At 41.4% G+C, this 17,944-nt stretch overlaps 1 protein-coding gene across 5 annotated transcripts in view; it reads left to right on the top strand.

Annotated features, from left to right (window-relative positions):
- Window positions 1-17,944, top strand: part of RBM6 (RNA binding motif protein 6) — a 124,390-nt gene that overhangs the window by 90,716 nt on the left and 15,730 nt on the right. For 4 of the 5 annotated variants that reach the window (XM_038566394.1, XM_038566393.1, XM_038566396.1 and 1 more), the window contains 4 exons: window positions 7,716-7,790; window positions 14,544-14,604; window positions 17,059-17,331; window positions 17,727-17,887. In XM_038566394.1, the coding sequence (XP_038422322.1) occupies window positions 7,716-7,790; window positions 14,544-14,604; window positions 17,059-17,331; window positions 17,727-17,887 (570 nt within the window). Of the gene's footprint in view, window positions 1-6,676; window positions 6,786-7,715; window positions 7,791-14,543; window positions 14,605-17,058; window positions 17,332-17,726; window positions 17,888-17,944 lie in introns of those variants that run through there. The other variant, XM_038566397.1, reaches the window with a different exon arrangement.

The raw sequence follows: 17,944 nt of genomic DNA, 5'->3' as shown, positions 1-17,944 counted from the left end.
TTTCTGATGGCTGTTCTTCCCACATCCCAGCATTAGCTCTGTAAGAAAAACAAATGAGAGAGAAATGGTTTGATTACGTTACTCAAAAAACAAAGTAAAGTAAGAAAGCTTTACATTTGGACAGCCCAGGTGGCTCAGCGGTTTAGCGCCGCCTTTAGCCCAGGCTGTGATCCTGGAGACCCGGGATCAAGTCCCACGTCAGGCTCCTTGCATGGAGCCTGCTTCTTCCTCTGTGTCTGTTCCTTCCTCTCTCTCTCTCTCTCTCTCTCTCTCGTCTTTCATGAATAAATAAAATCTTTAAAAAATTTTTTTTAAAAACAAAGCTTTATATTTGCCACATTGATTTTAGAAACTCCCCTTTTCCTCTACAGTGACTTAATTTAAGAGCTAGACAATTAGAGATCTCACATGCATATGTGATGAATTTAGGGTTCACTTTTTCCAGAGAAATGAGTCGGGGGAGCTAGAATAATAGTCATCTCAAGGGGCATCTTGGGATGCTCAGTCGGTTGAGCATCCACTTCTTGGTTTTAACTCAGGTCATGGTTTCAGGGTCATGGGATCAAGGCTCTGCACTCAGTGGAGAGTCTGCTTGTTTCTGTCCCTGAGGTACCCCCCCCCCCATTTTCTCTCACTTTTCTCAAGTATGTAAATACATTCTTTTTTTAAAAAGCCATTTCAGAATTTGAAAGAGTGTTAAATAGTGTTCTAGTATTCAGTGGGGTGGGAAGAAAATGGCACTAAAGGCTGCAGTAGGTGGAGAGCCCTTCTTTTATCTGGCACTAAGACCTCTGCCCTGCATACTTCACAATTATTTTAGGGCTTACTGAGAAAATTGTTAGTGAGGAACAAGCTGTATCTTGTTTCTATATCTGATATACTTTATGAGTACTTTGATTTCATTATTATGTGATTAAAATCAGCTGAGAAAAAATGAAATGGAGGTTATAGAAACCTGAATTCTAAAGGGAATTCTGAGGATTACCAGTAAAATGTGTTCAAATATTATCTACTTCCACTAAGAACTGTTTGGAAATAATGATTAACCAGAGAAATCTTGACTGAGGTCCTTATCAACATTGGATGAAATACTGCTTTAAAACATACAAAATTGGGATCCCTGGGTGGCGCAGCAGTTTAGCACCTGCCTTTAGCCCGGGGCGCGATCCTGGAGACCCCGGATCGAATCCCACGTCGGGCTCCCGGTGCATGGAGCCTGCTTCTCCCTCTGCCTATGTCTCTGCCTCTCTCTCTCTCACTGTGTGCCTATCATAAATAAATAAAATAAAATAAAAAATAAATAAAACATACAAAATTGGGGTGCCTGGGTGGCGCAGTCAGTTAAGTGACTGACTCTTGATTTCAGCTCAGGTTTGATGTCATGAAATCGACCCGCATATTGGGCTCTACACTTAGCACTGAATCTGCTTCAGACTCTCTCTCTCTCTCTCTCTCTGCCCTTCCTGCTCATGCTGACTCTCTCTCAAACAAGTAAATCTTAAAAAAAAAAAAAAAAAAGCATTACAAAATTAAAGCAAACTGAAAGCTTTCAAAAATATTTGCATTTTAGTGGTTCATATTTATTCATTTTAAGTATTAATAGCTGGATTTTGTAATTCTTTTTTAACTCTTATTTTTTAAAGATTATTTATGAATGAATGAATGAATGAGAAAGAGAGAGAGAAAGAAAGAAAAGAAAAGAAAAAAGAAAGAAAAGAAAGAAAAGGGAGGGAGGAAAAAAAAAAAGAAAAGGGAGGGAGGGAGGGAGGGAGGGAGGACGGATCCAGAAAGAGAGGTAGAGACATAGGGAAAGGGAGAAGCAGGCTCCATCAGGACTTGATCTCAGGACCCTGGGATCACAACCCCAGCCAAAGACAGACGCTCAACCACTGAGCCACCCAGGTGCCCTTAATTCTTTAAATTCAGTTTAGTTAATATATACTGTATCATTTGTTTCAGAGGAATCCTGTTACAGTAAGATGTTTGTAGTGAAGGAATTTACTGAGTGCTCCATTTACCTGATCTCTGATAGAACCTGTTTCTCTGATAGAACCTCACCTTTTCACAGGGAAAGAAAAGACTTTTGGCAGTTTTGATTATTTACTTCTTTCCTTACTCATTTGTTTGTTTATATTTTGCCTCTTTGGTTTTGACTCCAATGACTCAGAATGGGAGAGTTTTGTGGATCCCCTAGTAGACAAGTCTTCTTGGGGCTAAATTGATTAAATTAACCTCCAAGACTATAGGTTTTTTTATTTTGGAGGGTTTTTTTCCTCATAATAAGAGGCATTTTGTGGAAGAACTGAGATGTTATTTTAAAATACACCAAAGACTGGCAGGAAGTGGTGGTGGAGGGGGTGGAATATATTCTCAGCACCAGCTACCTTTGAAATAATCAAATTGCTTATGTTAGAGCCTGGTCTAGAGTGTATTGTGTTCCTGGAGCAGAGTTCATCTTGAGACCCTGACTCTGGCCAGCTCCAAGTCTTGTGGCTTGGGCTGAGTAAAACACAAACCAGCCATATTGCTTCAGAGAGCACAAATAAGGTTTTAGCAAGAAGCTGGTTATGTCCTCTTAGGAAACAGATAAACTGGTCAGGTAGTGAAAAATATTATTTTTAAAATATTTTACTTATTTATTAGAGAGAATGAGCACAAGCAGTGGGAGGAGCAGAGGGAGAGGGAAAAGCAGGCTCCTCACTGAGCTGGGAGCCCAACATGGGGCTCAATCCCAGGAGCCTGGGATCATGATCTGAGTCAAAGGCAGATGTTGAACTGAGACACCCAGGCTCCCTGTGAAAAATATTAAGGAACATTTTAGAAAAAAATGTTTGTGCTTTTATCTAGACCAGAAAAGATATCAAGATGAAGTATCAGCTGAGAATGCAGTGTCTCCTTGCCCCTCAACTTTAAATTGGACCCTGAAGTGGGATTCTATTTCTAAGTGGAGATCCCATCAGGACCTCTAAAAAACAAAGAGAAGAAAAGCCAATCTAACAGAGGGTATAGAGATCACTGGACAGAGTTACTACAGAGTTGTCACAGAAGATTCCATGTGCTTCCCTTAGGATTTCTTCCTCTACTCTTCTCCTTCCTTCCTCTACTCTTTTCCTCTCATTTTAGTTTGGGCCTTTGGAAATACTGATTTTTATAAAATGTTTGAACTATAGCATATCCTTGCACCAGAAAGAATGAGCCTGGCTGCTTTTGCAAAAGATTTCTATAAACACTACCCTTTTGTACTAAGAGGAATGATATACATCCATTTCAAACCTCTTACTTGATTCCTCTCGCTTTATTCTTTCTGCAGATACATTTGATTGTTGGGTTGTTGAAACTGCTGGTAGTGGCTACTTACCAGCTCTCTTTGTGTGAGGCACTGTGCCTTAAAGTAATTGTGCTTTGAGAACACAAAGACCACTTGAGCAGGCGGGGGGGATTGGCAGCTCTGTCAGTAAGCAGGGCTTCTATGACAGTCTCTCTAAAAAATCCCACGGGACCATTGCCTGCAAATTTCTTTAGATTTCACATTATGCATCTTTTATCAGAAGCCACTTCTTTGGTGTGGCAGCTATTAGAGTTGGCTGGCTCCCTGGATGTGTAAAACAAAAGCAGTATGGTGAAAAAAAAGCGTGACTTTTGGTCCTGTATGTATTGCTAAGTAGCTCTGTAATCTTGGGCAGGCTGTACCATGTATCCCACCACACTTTCCCATGTGGAAATGAGGTTTTAATATGCCCTACTTGTGAGGATTGAGCAAGGTGACATTTGTGAAGAATGTCTTTGTAAACTCTAATTGCCTTATGAATAAAGATTACTATCTCTGATAAACAGTACCATTTCTCAGCCACCAGTAACCTGATTCTCCCATCCTGTGTTTGGAAGAAGCACAAATCTACGAGGAGGGATTGCTGATGTTTCACTGTGAGTTGTATTCACAAGGCTCACATACTTTCTCCCTGCTTTTTGATCCTTTCTGTCTCTCTCCATGCTTCAGTGGTATGACCTGTTCTGTCACACAACAACCGTGCTCTCAGTACAAAATGTGACTATGACCATGCCTGTTTTGGGAGATTGTCAATGAACATACCTAGCTGCTGGCCATAATTGTTCTTCCCTTCCCATCTGGTCTTGTACCTCCCCAGAACCTTAAGAAAGGATTCTTGGGGTTTGGTTTTGAGCCAGCTGGACCAAGTGGTAGAGTTGTAATTCTCTGACCCAAGTCCTTTTCGCAGGTTGACAGTCACAAAATGAAGTTATGAAATCTCCAGGAGCAGCAGCTGAAAAGGGAAATGGAAATGTGGATGTTGAGTTCAGCAGCCCTCAGACCCAGAGTGTGCTCCTCTCTAGTGTCCCTGAGGTGGAGAATTAGGTCTTGACTTGCTTTACTGTTCAGGAATGCAATGATCTCTAGCTTTTTGCAGCTTTACATTAAGACTCCTTGGGATATACTCAGGAGCACCTATGTGTGACTTTGTCAGTGAGGGCTTTAGGCTTGGGAGATAAATTTTAGCAGGTTTTGATCTAACTTAAGCCCAGTCTAACACTCCTGAGAAAGGAGTGTTTGGTTTTACTTTCAAATGTATGTTGCCTCTTTAGGAGGCAGACCTGGTTAATCAGACTTGTGATCTTCATGGTACCTTTGCTTTAGTAGCTTAATAACCCAATAATTCAAATGATGAGTAAAAATCCCAATGAGTAAAGGTGGTAGATAATAGACATTTAAAAGTGGACAACCAAGAATGATGAAATCATTTATTAATGACCTATACTTATTAATTTCTTACTTATTAATATCTACTTATCCAACTCCCTGCAATTTGCTTCTCCTAGGAGACACTGGCAGATCTTTACCCTATGAAATCTGAAGAAAGGGCCTGGCCAGCATAGGGAAGGACATAGTGTATGTCACCCCTGTGCTTGGGATATCTGGGCAGCCTATATGTGATAACAGCTGGGGAATCAAATCATAGATAAACCTGAGGGTTCTCATTCAAGTGATTTCTCTTTCTGTTTATTCTTAATAAAACAACTGACTGTTCTTCAACAGTGATATTAAAACTATTTCATATTCTTCAGCAATGGTCTCCTTTGGCATCCTTATGTCTAGCCATGTGCAGGTTGAAAAGAAAGAGTCATCATAGCTGTAGGGGACTCTGAGGAATTGGAAATAATGCCTTTGTAATACATAAAGGGAAGGCATCATCTCAAAGTTGATATGCTAATGAGCACTCCTGGCAGGAGTTTCCTACCCTGGACAAAAATTATCCATGGTTCCTGGGGTAGCATATTTGTTACCCGAGAAGTATAAAGACTCCTTGCCTTAGAAATTCCTGAGTCTACTGACACCTCCAAGTGGTGAAATCAAAATTTGCAAATAACTATTTGCAGTAGTGCCTTATTCCTTTGGCACTGTTTACTCTTCAAATAGCAACACACACGTTTTGTGGACAGGGTGTACAGATGCACACTATGACAGTACCTCCCTCCAGAGCCACTGTGTGCTAAGCACTCCAGTCTCCCAGGGATAGTTGGATCCATTTAGTCTTTTGTTCCTTCCATAAAGCGCATATTAAGTTTATTTTCTGTACCAAATATTGCACTTGATACTGATCATAAAAGGCCAGCAAGATTTAGCCAAGACACTAAGATCTGGCCCAGGAAATGCCAACTAACACTAAGTGCTTTTGTAAAGATACAGGTTCTAATGTGTGGTGACCATTTCCTATGAAAACTTAGCCTTTTAGTAGATCGAAATGGGCTGTGAAATATTACCTGACAAGCGAATGAGGTGAAGTGAGTGGCTTTTTGACTGGTCTAGTCTCACCTGCTGATGCTGGTCTTTTTTTAGCACTTAGGAGTCAAAATACACTTATCAAGCCCTCAATATATTCCATGCTTAGCTCTTTACATGTATTAATTTACTGAATCTTCAAAACCATCTTATGAAATACGTACTGTTATCCTTACTTTACAAACGAGGAAACTGAAGCACATGGAAGTTAATAAGGTCCTTGTTGAAGGTCATAAGGTGGAGGCAAGATTCAAATTTATGGAATCTGACCCAGAGTTCATGTTCTTAAATAATGTGATAAACTGCCTCTAGGCAGAAGGGTACCATCCTGACTAATGTCCTGTATGGTAGAGCTTGGCAGAGTGATAGTCCCCTGACCTCCCTGCCTGCAGAGTTCTTCTCTTTCCTGGATTGGTTTCTGAGAGCAGATTGCTTGTCCTTAATACAGAGCAGGAGTTGATGAATTCAGTAGGAGGTCCCTTATTTACAGCCTCACATGTGAATCTGGCTCTGCCTTTCACCATCTGGGTGACCTTGACTCTGAGCACGTTTCCTCATCTGTAAAGTGGAGATAATGTGATTTTATGGGATCATTCAGGGGATTCAACAAGATCGCATTAACAGTTTCTGGCTCTGAGTAAGCACTTAATAAATGTTAGCAAGTTTTTATTATCATCGTCTTCTGGCCTTGAGAACAAACCAAGAAACAATTTCTCAGAGACCAGATTCTAAGACTTAGGTAGGTGGGCAGATTTCCTTTGGTTTTGACAAGACAATAATTTTATTCTGTATATTTCTCTTGACTCTTTTGGTGTGAAAAGCAGAGAGGTAAAGCATTATTTGACAGATGTATGGATTCAAGCAAGAAACTGAGGTCCATTTGCAAAGAAATGCCTTGTAGAACTCAGAGCCCTGTCTGAGGAGACACAGAGGACCCTAGAGGGCGGAGAATGAACACAGCGCAGGGGCTAGTTCCAGAGTCGCATCCTCGGTTAGTTCACTTACCAGTGTGGGTGAGGGTCTCTTGTCAGTAGGCAGAGATTTTTTTCTCCTCTGCTCTAACACGTATCTGCTGGCTAGTTTATTAAACAAACCTTACTTTTTCTTGGTGTGAAATAGAATTTGTGACTTTTCCAAAAGGCAAAGGAGCTCTGTAACTGCAAGCTTATCGAGCCCCTTCCCCCACCTGTTCCTGTGCCAGACTTCCCCACGGTGCTTATTTGCCAAAGGTTGCTCCTCAGATCTCATGGCTAGCTCACTCTGTAGGCTCCAAGCCAGAGTGATACTGCCGCCAGCACCTCTGCTGCCACCATCAGCCATTCAGGCTCCTGCCATAAGGATGTGACCTGCCGTGAAGCTTTCACCTTTCTCCTTTCTACCTGTCGTGGGGGTTGTACCTCTTTTTTCTGGCGCTTTTGCCATGCAGCCAGTGTTCCAAAGAAAGTTTTCAGACACCACAGTTAAAAGCCCTACCTACCCCTCCAAGGAGATTTGAGTTAGCCATGGAAAAGAAGATAACTGAGAGGGCTCCTGTGCCTCTGTGCTGCAGAAGGAAGACTTTGCTTCTTGATAGTGTGCTAGCTCCGAGTCAGGTTGGGGGACTTGCTGGGACTCTCAAAAGTGCACTACATGATCCCTGGAGAAGTAGACTCTGCCTAACCTGCCCAAGGACAGCACCCTGACCCACAAGAGCCAAGGCTGAAGACTGATTCTACCTTCTCCCACGCCCTTTCCCTAAGCTTAAGCTTGCTCTGCCACACTGCCCCAAGTCTGTGGCTTAAAATAGCCATTTCCTTTTGTCGATAAATAGGTTCACTCTGTAAAATATTTCAGCTTGGGGACTGGAAAGGCTCTCTGTGCCTTCCTGTCTCTCTCTTCCTCTGGGGGTTGATGTTGATGTCTTCTGTCTTTGTCTTCACAGGGAACTCTAATGATCCATGACAAAGAGGTCACCCTTGAGTATATACCAGGGCCGGATTTTTGGTACTGCAAACGGGTAAGTGCCAAGAATTCCATTCCTTAGAAGTCAGGATCCAGCTGCACAGCTCCCCCATGTCTCCAGTGTTCCCTGGTAGTATGCATTGCCAAGGGCAGAGCTCTTCTACCTTAGTTCACTTCAGATGAAGTCAGGGCAAAAATAAGCTACCATTCATATTTCCCAGCTGCTGCGTGTGGCCATAGAGGGTTCTGGGCCTGTTGGAGGCACTATCTCAAGGGATATACGCCATGCTTTTCAATTGATTATGAACTGAAAGAATAACAACACATTGACTTCTAATTTCTCCCTAGTTAACCCTTCCTGGGGGTGGTTACAGGGGATTAGTATTTGGGGAGGTTGGTTCTGTGAGAGATATACATTTTTTGGATATTAAAGTGTTTCCAAGGATATAGAACTTCAGGTACCATGACATTTTACCTGTGTTATGCTCCAATAGTTTTCTAGAATGGCATATTTAAAGATTTTAGGCTATACTCTTTTTAAGATTTTATTTATGAGCAAGAAAGCATAGGCAAGAGGGTGGGGCAAAGGGAGAAGCAGACTCCTTGCAGAGCAGGGAGCCAATACGGTGCTCAGTACCAGGACCCTGGTATCATGACTTGAGCTGAAGGCAATCGCTTAACTGATTGGGCCACCCAGGCGCCCATAGGTTATACTCGTATTGTTAAGTCCAGCCAGCTTGCAAATGAGCATGAAAATAAAATTTGTCATTTTTCATTGCTGCTACTTTGTTTCAAAAATAATTATGAAAAATTTATAAAGTTTCTGAACCATGATTCATTAAAAGTTCATCATAGAACTTGATAAAATTCAGTAAAAACTTTAGCTTGACATTTTAATAATCTCAGTGAAATATAATTTGTATAGCTGTGGTTGTCATTAAACAAAGCACTCATATTTTATGGATATACTACCTTGACTGTATCATTTTAGGAAAACATTTAACTTTTTAAAAAATTATGATAAAATACAAGTAACAGTAAATGTATTGTTTTAACCATTTTAAAATATATAATTTGGTGGCATTAGGTACATTCACAGTGTTGTACAGCTATCACTACCATCTAGTTCTAGAACTTTCCATCATCTCAAAAGGAAACACTGTATTTACTGAGCAGTTACTCCTTATTCTCCTTTCCCTCATTTCCTAATAAACCACTAATCTGCTTTCTATATCTGTGGATTTGCCTATTCTAGACATTTCATGTAAGTGGAGTCACAGAACATGTGACCTTTTGTGTCTCCCCTTCAGTGACTCGCATGTTGTCAAAGGTTATCCATGTTGTAGTGTGTATCAGTCATTCATTTTTATGGCTGAATAATATATGGCTCTACCACATTTTATTTATCCATTCATCAGTTTATGGACATTTGGGTTGTTGGCACCTCTTGAAAAAATAAGACTGCTAGGACTATTCATTCATGTACAGATTTTTGCTTGAACATATATTTTCAGTTCCATTGAGTATATACCAAAGGAATTGTCAGGTCATATGGTACTTTTATGTTTTAACTCTTTGAGGAATCACCAGATTGTTTTCCATAGACAGCAGCTACACCATTTTACATTCCCACCAGCAATGTATGAGTGTTCTAATTTCTGCACATCTTTGGCAACGTTTGTAATTTTAACCCTTTAAAAAATTTTTTTGTTTTTAAGTAATCTCTACACCCATCGTGGGGTTCAAATTCACAACCTCAAGATCAAGAGTTGCACACTTATCAACTGAGCCAGCTAGGCACTCCAACCCTTTTTTGTAATAGCCATTCTAATGGGTATAAAATAGTACCTCCTGATTTTAATTTGCATCTCCCTAAGTGATAAATGATGTTGAGCATCTTTTTTTTTTTTTTAATCATCTTTTTATGTGCTTATTTCCACTTTTATATCTTTCTGGAGAAATGTTTATTCAAGTCCTTTGCCCATTTTTATTTGGGTTGTTTGTTAAGTTCTTTATACATTCTGAGCCTTTATCAGATAGGTGATTTGCAATTATTTTCTCCCATTCTGTAGGTTGTCTTTTACTTTCTGAGTTTTTTTGCACAAAAATTAATTTTAATAAAGTCCAGTTCAACTATCTTTTTCTTTTGATGCTGGTCTTTTGGTGTCAGGAAACCATTACCAAATCCAAGGTGATGAAGATTTACCCCTGTGTGTTCTTTTTTTTTTTTTTTTTTAAGATTTTATTTATTTAGGGATTCCCTGGGTGGCTCAGCGGTTTAGCGCCTGTCTTTGGCCCAGGGCGTGATCCTGGAGACCCGGGATCGAATCCCACGTCGGGCTCCCTATATGGAGCTTGCTTCTCCCGCTGCCTGTGTCTCTGCCTCTCTCTCTCTCTCTCTGTGCGACTATCATGAATAAATAAATAAAATCTTTAAAAAAAAAGATTTTATTTATTTATTAATGAGAGACACGCACAGAGAGGCAGAGACACAGGCAGAGGGAGAAGCAAGCCCCATGCAGGGAGCCTGACGCGGGACTCGATCCCGGGTCTCCAGGGTCAAGCCCTGGACTGAAGGTGGCGCTAAACTGCTGAGCCACCCGCGCCGCCCCTTACCCCTGTGTTTTCTTCTTAGAGTTTTAAGTTTGGGCTTTTATATTTAGACATTTGATCTGTTTTGAATTAATTTTTGCTTGTGCTGAGAGGTAAGGGCACAGCTTCATTCTTTGGCAGGTGGGTATCCACTTGTCCAAGGACCATTTGTTGAAGTAACTATTCTTTTCCCATTGAATGGTCTTGTACCGTTGTTGGAAAGCAGTTGACCAGAGGTCTGTAGGTTTATTTCTATAGACTTTCAGTTTTTTTTAAGATTTTATTTATTCATTACACACACACACACACACACACACACACACACACGGGGGTGGGGGTGTGCGCAGAGACGTAGAGGGAGAAGCAGGCTTCTCACAGGAAGCCAGATGTAGGACTCCATCCCCAGACCCGGGATCACGCCCTGAGCCAAAGGCAGACACTCAACTGCTGAGCCACCCAGGCATCCCTATTGATCTATATTTTTATCCTTATGTCAGTGCATGCTGTTTGATTATTGTAGCTTTGTATTAAGTTTAGAAATTAGTTCGGGACACCTGGGTGGCTCAGCAGTTGAGCATCTGCCTTTGACTTGGGATGTGATCCCCAGGTCCAGGGATTAAGTCCCACATCAGGCTTCCTGCACGGAGCCTGCTTCTCCCTCTGCCTGTATCTCTGCCTCTCTCTCTCTCTCTATCTCTCATGAATAAATAAAATCTTTAAAAAAAAAAAGGCTTTGAAATTAGTATGTCTTTCAAATTTGTTCTTTTTAAAAGTTGTTTTGGCTATTGAATGTCTTTTGCAATTCCATATAAGTTTGAGGATCAGCTTTGCCTTTCTACAAAAAGACCATTAGGATTTTGATAACATTTAACATTTTAATAGTGATTGCCTCTATGTTTTGTGATTATGGGTAATTTTGCCCCTCTCTTATAGTTTCCCTATCAGCTATAATGCACATGTATTGTTTATTTTATAATCAGGATGGAGGGAGCTAGCATTAAAGGAACAATTTGGAATACGATTTTTTTAAAAGATTATTTGCTTTCGAGAACGAGAGTGAGCACGTGACCAGGGGGAGGGGCAGAGGTAGAAGGACATCTCAGATCATGACCTGAACTGAAACCAAGAGTTAAACACTATTGACTGTCACCCAGGCGCCCCAAACTGTCTGTTTTCTGTTAACTGGCAGAAAGCAAATGTTGATATCTGATGTCAAAATTATATGGCTATTGCCAAAGCTGTTGTCTAAAAGAACAGAATGGGAATGCCTTGGTGGCTCAGCGGTTGAGCATCTGCCTTTGGCTCTGGGAGTGATCCTGAAGTTCCAAGATCGAGTCCCACCTTGGGCTCCCTGCATGGAGCCTGCTTCTCCCTCTGCCTATGTCTCTGCCTCTCTCTTTCTGTGTCTCATGAATAAATAAAATCTTCATAAAAAATAAAAAGTAAAAAAAAAAAAGCAGAATGGCTTGATTATATTGTCCTCTAAGATGACAAGCCACTTGCTTAGCTGACTCAGGGATACTTGTAGTAATTTCTGCCCTTTTTTGGAAAGGATTGCGGTACCAGCCCTGCATATGTGACCTTTGGCCTGATGTGGAATGCACCACCTTAAAAAATATATGTAGCAGTATTATTTGTAATGGCTTAGAAGTAGAAACAGCAAAATATCCATCAACTGATGAATAGATAGACAACATGTGGTACAGCCATACAGTGGAATGCTGTTTGGCAATTAAAAGGAATGAAGTGGGGCAGCCTGGTTGGCTCAGCGGTTTAGTGCTGCCTTCAGCCCAGGGCCTGATCCTGGAGGCCTGGGATCAAGTCCCATGTCGGACTCCCTGCATGGAGCCTGCTTCTCCCTCTGCCTGTGTCTCTGCCTCTCTCTGTGTGTGTCTCTCATGAATAAATAAATAAAATTTTAAAAAGGTGCAGTTAGGTCTCCAACTCTTGGCTCAGGTCATGATCTTGAAGTCTCATGAGATTGAGCCCTGCATCGAGCTCTGTGCTCAGCGCAGAGTTTGCTTGAGATTCCCTCTCTCCCTCTGCCCCTGCTGCTCATACTCTCTCACATTAAAGTAGATAGATACATAGATTAGATAGATAGATAGATAGATGATAGATAGATTAGATAGATAGATAGATAGATAGATAGATAGATAGATAGATAGATAGATAGGAAAGAGTACTGCAACATGCTAAGACAGGGATAAACTTTGAAAACATTATGCCAGACACAAAATACCTTCTATTGCACTATTCCATAGGGCTGATGGTAGGAATGGGAAATGACTCCATCAGGTTTCTTTTGGGCTGATGAAAATGTTCTAAAGTTCGATTATGGTGTTGAGGGGCAGCCTGGGGGCTCCGAGGTTTAGCACCACCTTCAGCCCAGGGCGTGATCCTGGAGACCCTGGGTCGAGTCCCACGTCGGGCTCCCTGCATGAAGCCTGCTTCTCCCTCTGCCTGTGTCTCTGCTTCTTTCTGTGTGTGTGTGTGTGTGTGTGTGTGTGTGTGTGTGTCTCTTGTGAATAAATAAATAAAATCTTAAAAAAAAAAAAGATTATGGTGTTGATTGCACTCCTACATATACTGGAAATCATTAGGGGCACCTGGGTGGCTTATTAGTTGGTTAAACATCCGACTCTTGATTTCGGCTCAGGTGTTGATCTCAGGGTTATGAGATCAAGCCTCACCTCAGGCTCCATGCTCAGTGTGGAACTCTGCTTGAGTTTCTCTCCCCCCCCCCCCCCGATCTGCCCTTCCCCCCTCAAATAAATACATCTTTAAAAAAATTTCAACATTTGAAATAGGTGAACATTATGGTACTTAAACCAAGGTTAGGATGCTGACTCCACCACTTAAAACTCTTCTGTAGTAACAAGCAGCCTCCAAATCCCAGTGACTTAAATTGACAGACATATTCTTTATTTAAGTTACATGTTTGGAAGTACATGTTACATGTTTGAGTCATTGCTTCAGTTCTGCTCCATGGCCTCTCATTCAGAGACCCAGCTAGAACGAGTAGTCCCAGTGTGGCACTGCTATCCCCCCTGAATAAGGGAGACAATAAGAGGCTTGTTCTTCCAAGCAATGGCTCTTAGATATTCTACCAGGCCGCTACAAGTCATGTTCACTCACACTCTCTGTTGGTGAAAGCAAGACACGTGACCAAAGCTGACACTAGAGACGGAAGTGCACTCACCCTGCAGGGAGACCTCACAGTCACTTGACAACAGGCAGGTCTGTGTGTATGATCCACTCACAGAGAAGGGAACAAGGAATAATCAACTGTAATGATCTTACTTGAGTTATGGTCTCTAGGCCTCAGTTTCATCTTCTACAAAATGAGAAGATACTAGTTGTCTGAATCACTTAAGCAACAGTTTGTGGAACAGGCCTGGTACCTGATGTGTATTGTTTACTCATTAGCCTCTACGGTGGTTATTGTTCTCCTGTGTCTGGCATACCCTCCTTATTCACCCTACAAAGCCCTAATCAAATAGCAGCCTTTTCTTCACAGTTCCTGTTCTTTGGTTTCCTGCCAGTCAGCTCTCATACTACTTAGAAACTCATTGGCAAAAGTTCAGCATCTTTAGAGTTGGGCAATATGCTTGCCTTTTTATTCATAGGTTCAAACAAGAACTACATTCACATAGCAATATCTCTTCTCTTGTTTGGGCTAATGAATGTTCCTTTTCCTTTTGAGGTCCTCAGAAGAGCTGCCAAAGGCACTACTTATATATCTTCCTCCTCTTTCCTGTCCCTTTTTGAAATAAATGTTTGAGAAAGGGGAGTTAATATTGAATTGTCAGTGCCAACCCAGCCTGAATAGGGCTGTCATAAGCAGTGCAGAACCAAATGTTGGATGCAGACTGTGAGTAGCAATGGCTGTGGAGCAGTAGTACCCTATAAACCGTTTAACAGTCCAGTTTTCTTAGTTCAGTTTATTTCCTGTAGATATCCTTGTCTTGGAGAAAGGCATTTGGGGCTGCTCCCATGTGCAGGTACCCTGTTAGAAGGCTACTCTCAAAGAGTAGTTCACCACATTCTGTCTGCCAGCTCCGATGAGTGGCAGGACGTCAGATTTGTTAGGCTTTACAGTGATCTGGGATATGGCTTATTTCCTTCATGTTTGGCAGGTGCTATTGTGTTGCATATACATAAGATTTTTAAAAATGTTTTTGGTCAAATTGAAGTCTCTCCCTTTCCCATGCAGTGTAAGGCCAGCGTAGCTGGACACCGATCTTCATGTTCACTCTGCAAGTGCCCAAGGGAAGGTAAGTGGTGGTAGAGGTGATGTTGGTAGTTTTTATGTGCTGACCAAAACAAATTTGATGCTCTCTTTGGTTTTTAAGAGTGGTCACTCCTAAATACAAGTTAAACTGTAAAGTTCTTAAATGTACAATGTGATCTCTAAATTCATATGACCTCTTAGTGACTGATACTGAATCTCAGAGCTCCACCAGGGGAAGGAGATGGGTTGCTGGATCCTCACACTGAGGGAACTATGTGGGCAGCTGACCAGAGGTCAATAGTACTGTTATTTAGAATATATTTAAGGATGGGGATCCCTGGGTGGCGCAGCGGTTTAGCGCCTGCCTTTGGCCCAGGGCGCGATCCTGGAGACCCGAGATCGAATCCCACGTCGGGCTCCTGGTGCATGGAGCCTGCTTCTCCCTCTGCCTATGTCTCTGCCTCTCTCTCTCTCTCTCTCTCTGTGTGACTGTCATAAATAAATTAAAAATATTAAAAAAAAAAAGTTTAGAATATATTTAAGGATGTTAAGTTGAGAAAGAGTCTCCGTGGCATTAGTCCATGTGACCCTTATCTTCTACTGCTTCGGAGTTACTGGGAATCATCTATTATTGGAATTATTTTCTTACTTACACTCTATATAAATATTTCAGGATCTTCAACAGAAAAATATTTGTTAAAATAACAGTAAAAAGGGCAGCCCCAGTGGCGCAGCAGTTTGGCACTGCCTGCAGCCCGGGGTGTGATCCTGGAGACCAGGGATCGAGTCCCACGTTGGGCTCCCTGCATGGAGCCTGCTTCTCCCTCTGCCTGTGTCTCTGCCTCTCAGTCTCTCTCTCTCTCTCTCTGAATGAATAAATAAATAAATAAGTAAATCTTTAAAAACATAACAGTAAAAATATGAACAAGAGAAAAATAATCAGGATTGAGGGAATATGTTGTTTTTATAAAGAAAAAACCTACTAAGTTTTACCTAAGTTTCTTAGTCACTTAATTTTAAGTAAATTCTCCAGAGACCCTTTAGGTGTAGGCAACTTTGAAGATTCTGTCAAAGGCATCTATAACAACAGTCCTATAGCAATGATTGTTATATGCCTGTTTCTGATATTACCCCTCAGGAGAGTTAGGGCATAACTATAAAATACAGTTCAGTGTAGGGATCTAGGTAGCCTTCTGAAGGACTTGTTTGTTCCAAGTTTAGGATTTAGTATGTCTATGAAGAGTTTCTTAGCTGCGGTTTGGACTGTAGTGGAGACTCTACTCTCTAGTGAGGACTGGGAAGCAGGTGTTCTGAAAATCTTTAAGGAAGGCTCTAGATGCTATAGAGACCAAACCAACCTGTGAGAAGGTAAGTAAATAACTTAGATTTTTAGCTTGTATTACTTCAGATTAGGGAACATTATGGGTTTTTTTTCCCTGAAGAAAGACTTCTTGGGCAGCCTGGGTGGCTCAGCGGTTTAGCGCCGCCTTCGGCCCAGGGTGTAATCCTGGAGACCCGGGATCGAGTTCCACATCGGGCTCCCTGCATGGAGCCTGCTTCTCCCTCTGCCTGTGTCTGTGCCTCCCCCCCCCCCTCTCTCTCTCTCGTAAATAAATAAAATCTTAAAAAAAAAAAAAAAAAAAAAAGAAAAGAAAGACTTCTTTCTCAATGTATTCTAACAAATGAATGGCTGGTTTATAAAAATCCTTGAGCACCATACCACTATACCACTAAGAGGGCTGAAAAGCTTTAACCTGAAAATAGGTAAAACAAATGTTCACTAATTACCTATTGCTGCTGTTAAGTAATCTCTACATTGCTCCTATAGAAAGTCTTTTTTTGAGCTACAGGGCTTCTTGTGAACCCTCCAAGAATGAATTAATTGCAAAAATATGTTCCTAATTAATTGGACAAATTGTCCTGCTGTGGAAACAGATTTGAAATGAGTCATTTATTTTTTGAAAGACATTTGCTCATTACAATTATTTACATATGAATGAGCTATATGCAGGTAGGCCTGTTAGCTTCCCCAGAGAAGAGGGGACCCATGGCCTTACAAAATATGAGACAGCTATCTTAGTACCACAACACTGGAAGAAGCAACACTCCTAGACATGTACATTTGGGATGTATGTTTCTACCAAACTTACAGCAAAGATCATATACTTGGGTAATTTTGTCCCCAAATATGTTCTTATCATTGGTTTTAATAAGCCTAGCATCTCATGAAGGATTTCTTACATCTATATGTTTGGGAAGTCATAGAAAACTCATAAGATGAAATATTTTAAATACTTGAGTGGTTTCTTTGAACTATTTCATGTGTTATCTCATTGGCCTGGCTTAAAATCTGTTGGAGGACTTTTTTGTAGTTATTTCTGAGACTATTAAAAGCATTCTGGTATGAGTATTTGGTAGCAGGTAAGGAGGAATCACAGCAGTAGTATCTTTTGAATGAAACCTGCTGGAGATTCTCTTTCTGTTTCTGTTCCTCTAGTGACAGAGGCCAAGCAAGAATTAATAACCTATCCTCAGCCTCAGAAAACATCCATACCAGCACCATCAGAAAAACAACCCAACCAGTCCCCGAGGTCAGCTGATAAGGAACCTGAACCCAAGAAGCGGGAAGAAGGACAAGAACCACGCTTGGGACATCAAAAGAGAGAAGGAGAAAGGTATCTGCCTCCTCGAAGGGAAGGACTCCCCTTCCGAAGAGACCGAGAGAAGGAGTCATGGTCTGGGGAGACACGCCAGGATGGGGAGAGCAAAAGTAAGTGGTTTGTCAAGGCACGAACCAAACTGACCACTGCAGTTGAAATATAGATGGCCTGTTTTGCAGCTAGGGACCAGGTATTTTCCACCCTAATAAAACTGCTCAGCCTGCTTATAGAGGCTGTTGCTTTCTACTCGCCTTGCTATACAAGTCAAAGGAATTTACATCCTCCGAAATAGCAAGTTGCTATTCAAATACATCAAGGCATCATTTTAGATTTCTGAGTATTGGTGAAGAAATGTTTTAATTATGTCACCCAACATTATTTTATAGAATCAGTCTTGCTAGAGCAGAATAACATCTGCAATAAAAAAAAGTCAAGCTCCGAGGGCTTTGAAAATGAATCTTTTGTCTCTTTCCTTGTTCCTCCCATTTATGTATGGTTTGTGCAGCCATCATGCTAAAGCGCATCTACCGTTCCACTCCTCCTGAGGTCATAGTGGAAGTGCTGGAGCCCTACGTCCGCCTTACTACTGCCAATGTCCGTATCATCAAGAACAGAACTGGCCCCATGGGCCATACTTATGGCTTTATTGACCTCGACTCCCATGCAGTAAGTTTCCTCTCTCTTGGAATGGCCAAGGACGGCTGGCTGTAAAAATCTCAAGAA

Source organism: Canis lupus, chromosome 20, assembly GCF_011100685.1.
Source record: "Canis lupus familiaris isolate Mischka breed German Shepherd chromosome 20, alternate assembly UU_Cfam_GSD_1.0, whole genome shotgun sequence".
In the NCBI taxonomy this organism is placed as follows: Eukaryota; Metazoa; Chordata; class Mammalia; order Carnivora; family Canidae; genus Canis; species Canis lupus.
Note: the sequence above shows the minus strand (reverse complement) of the source record. Positions and strands in the feature narration are given on the sequence as shown.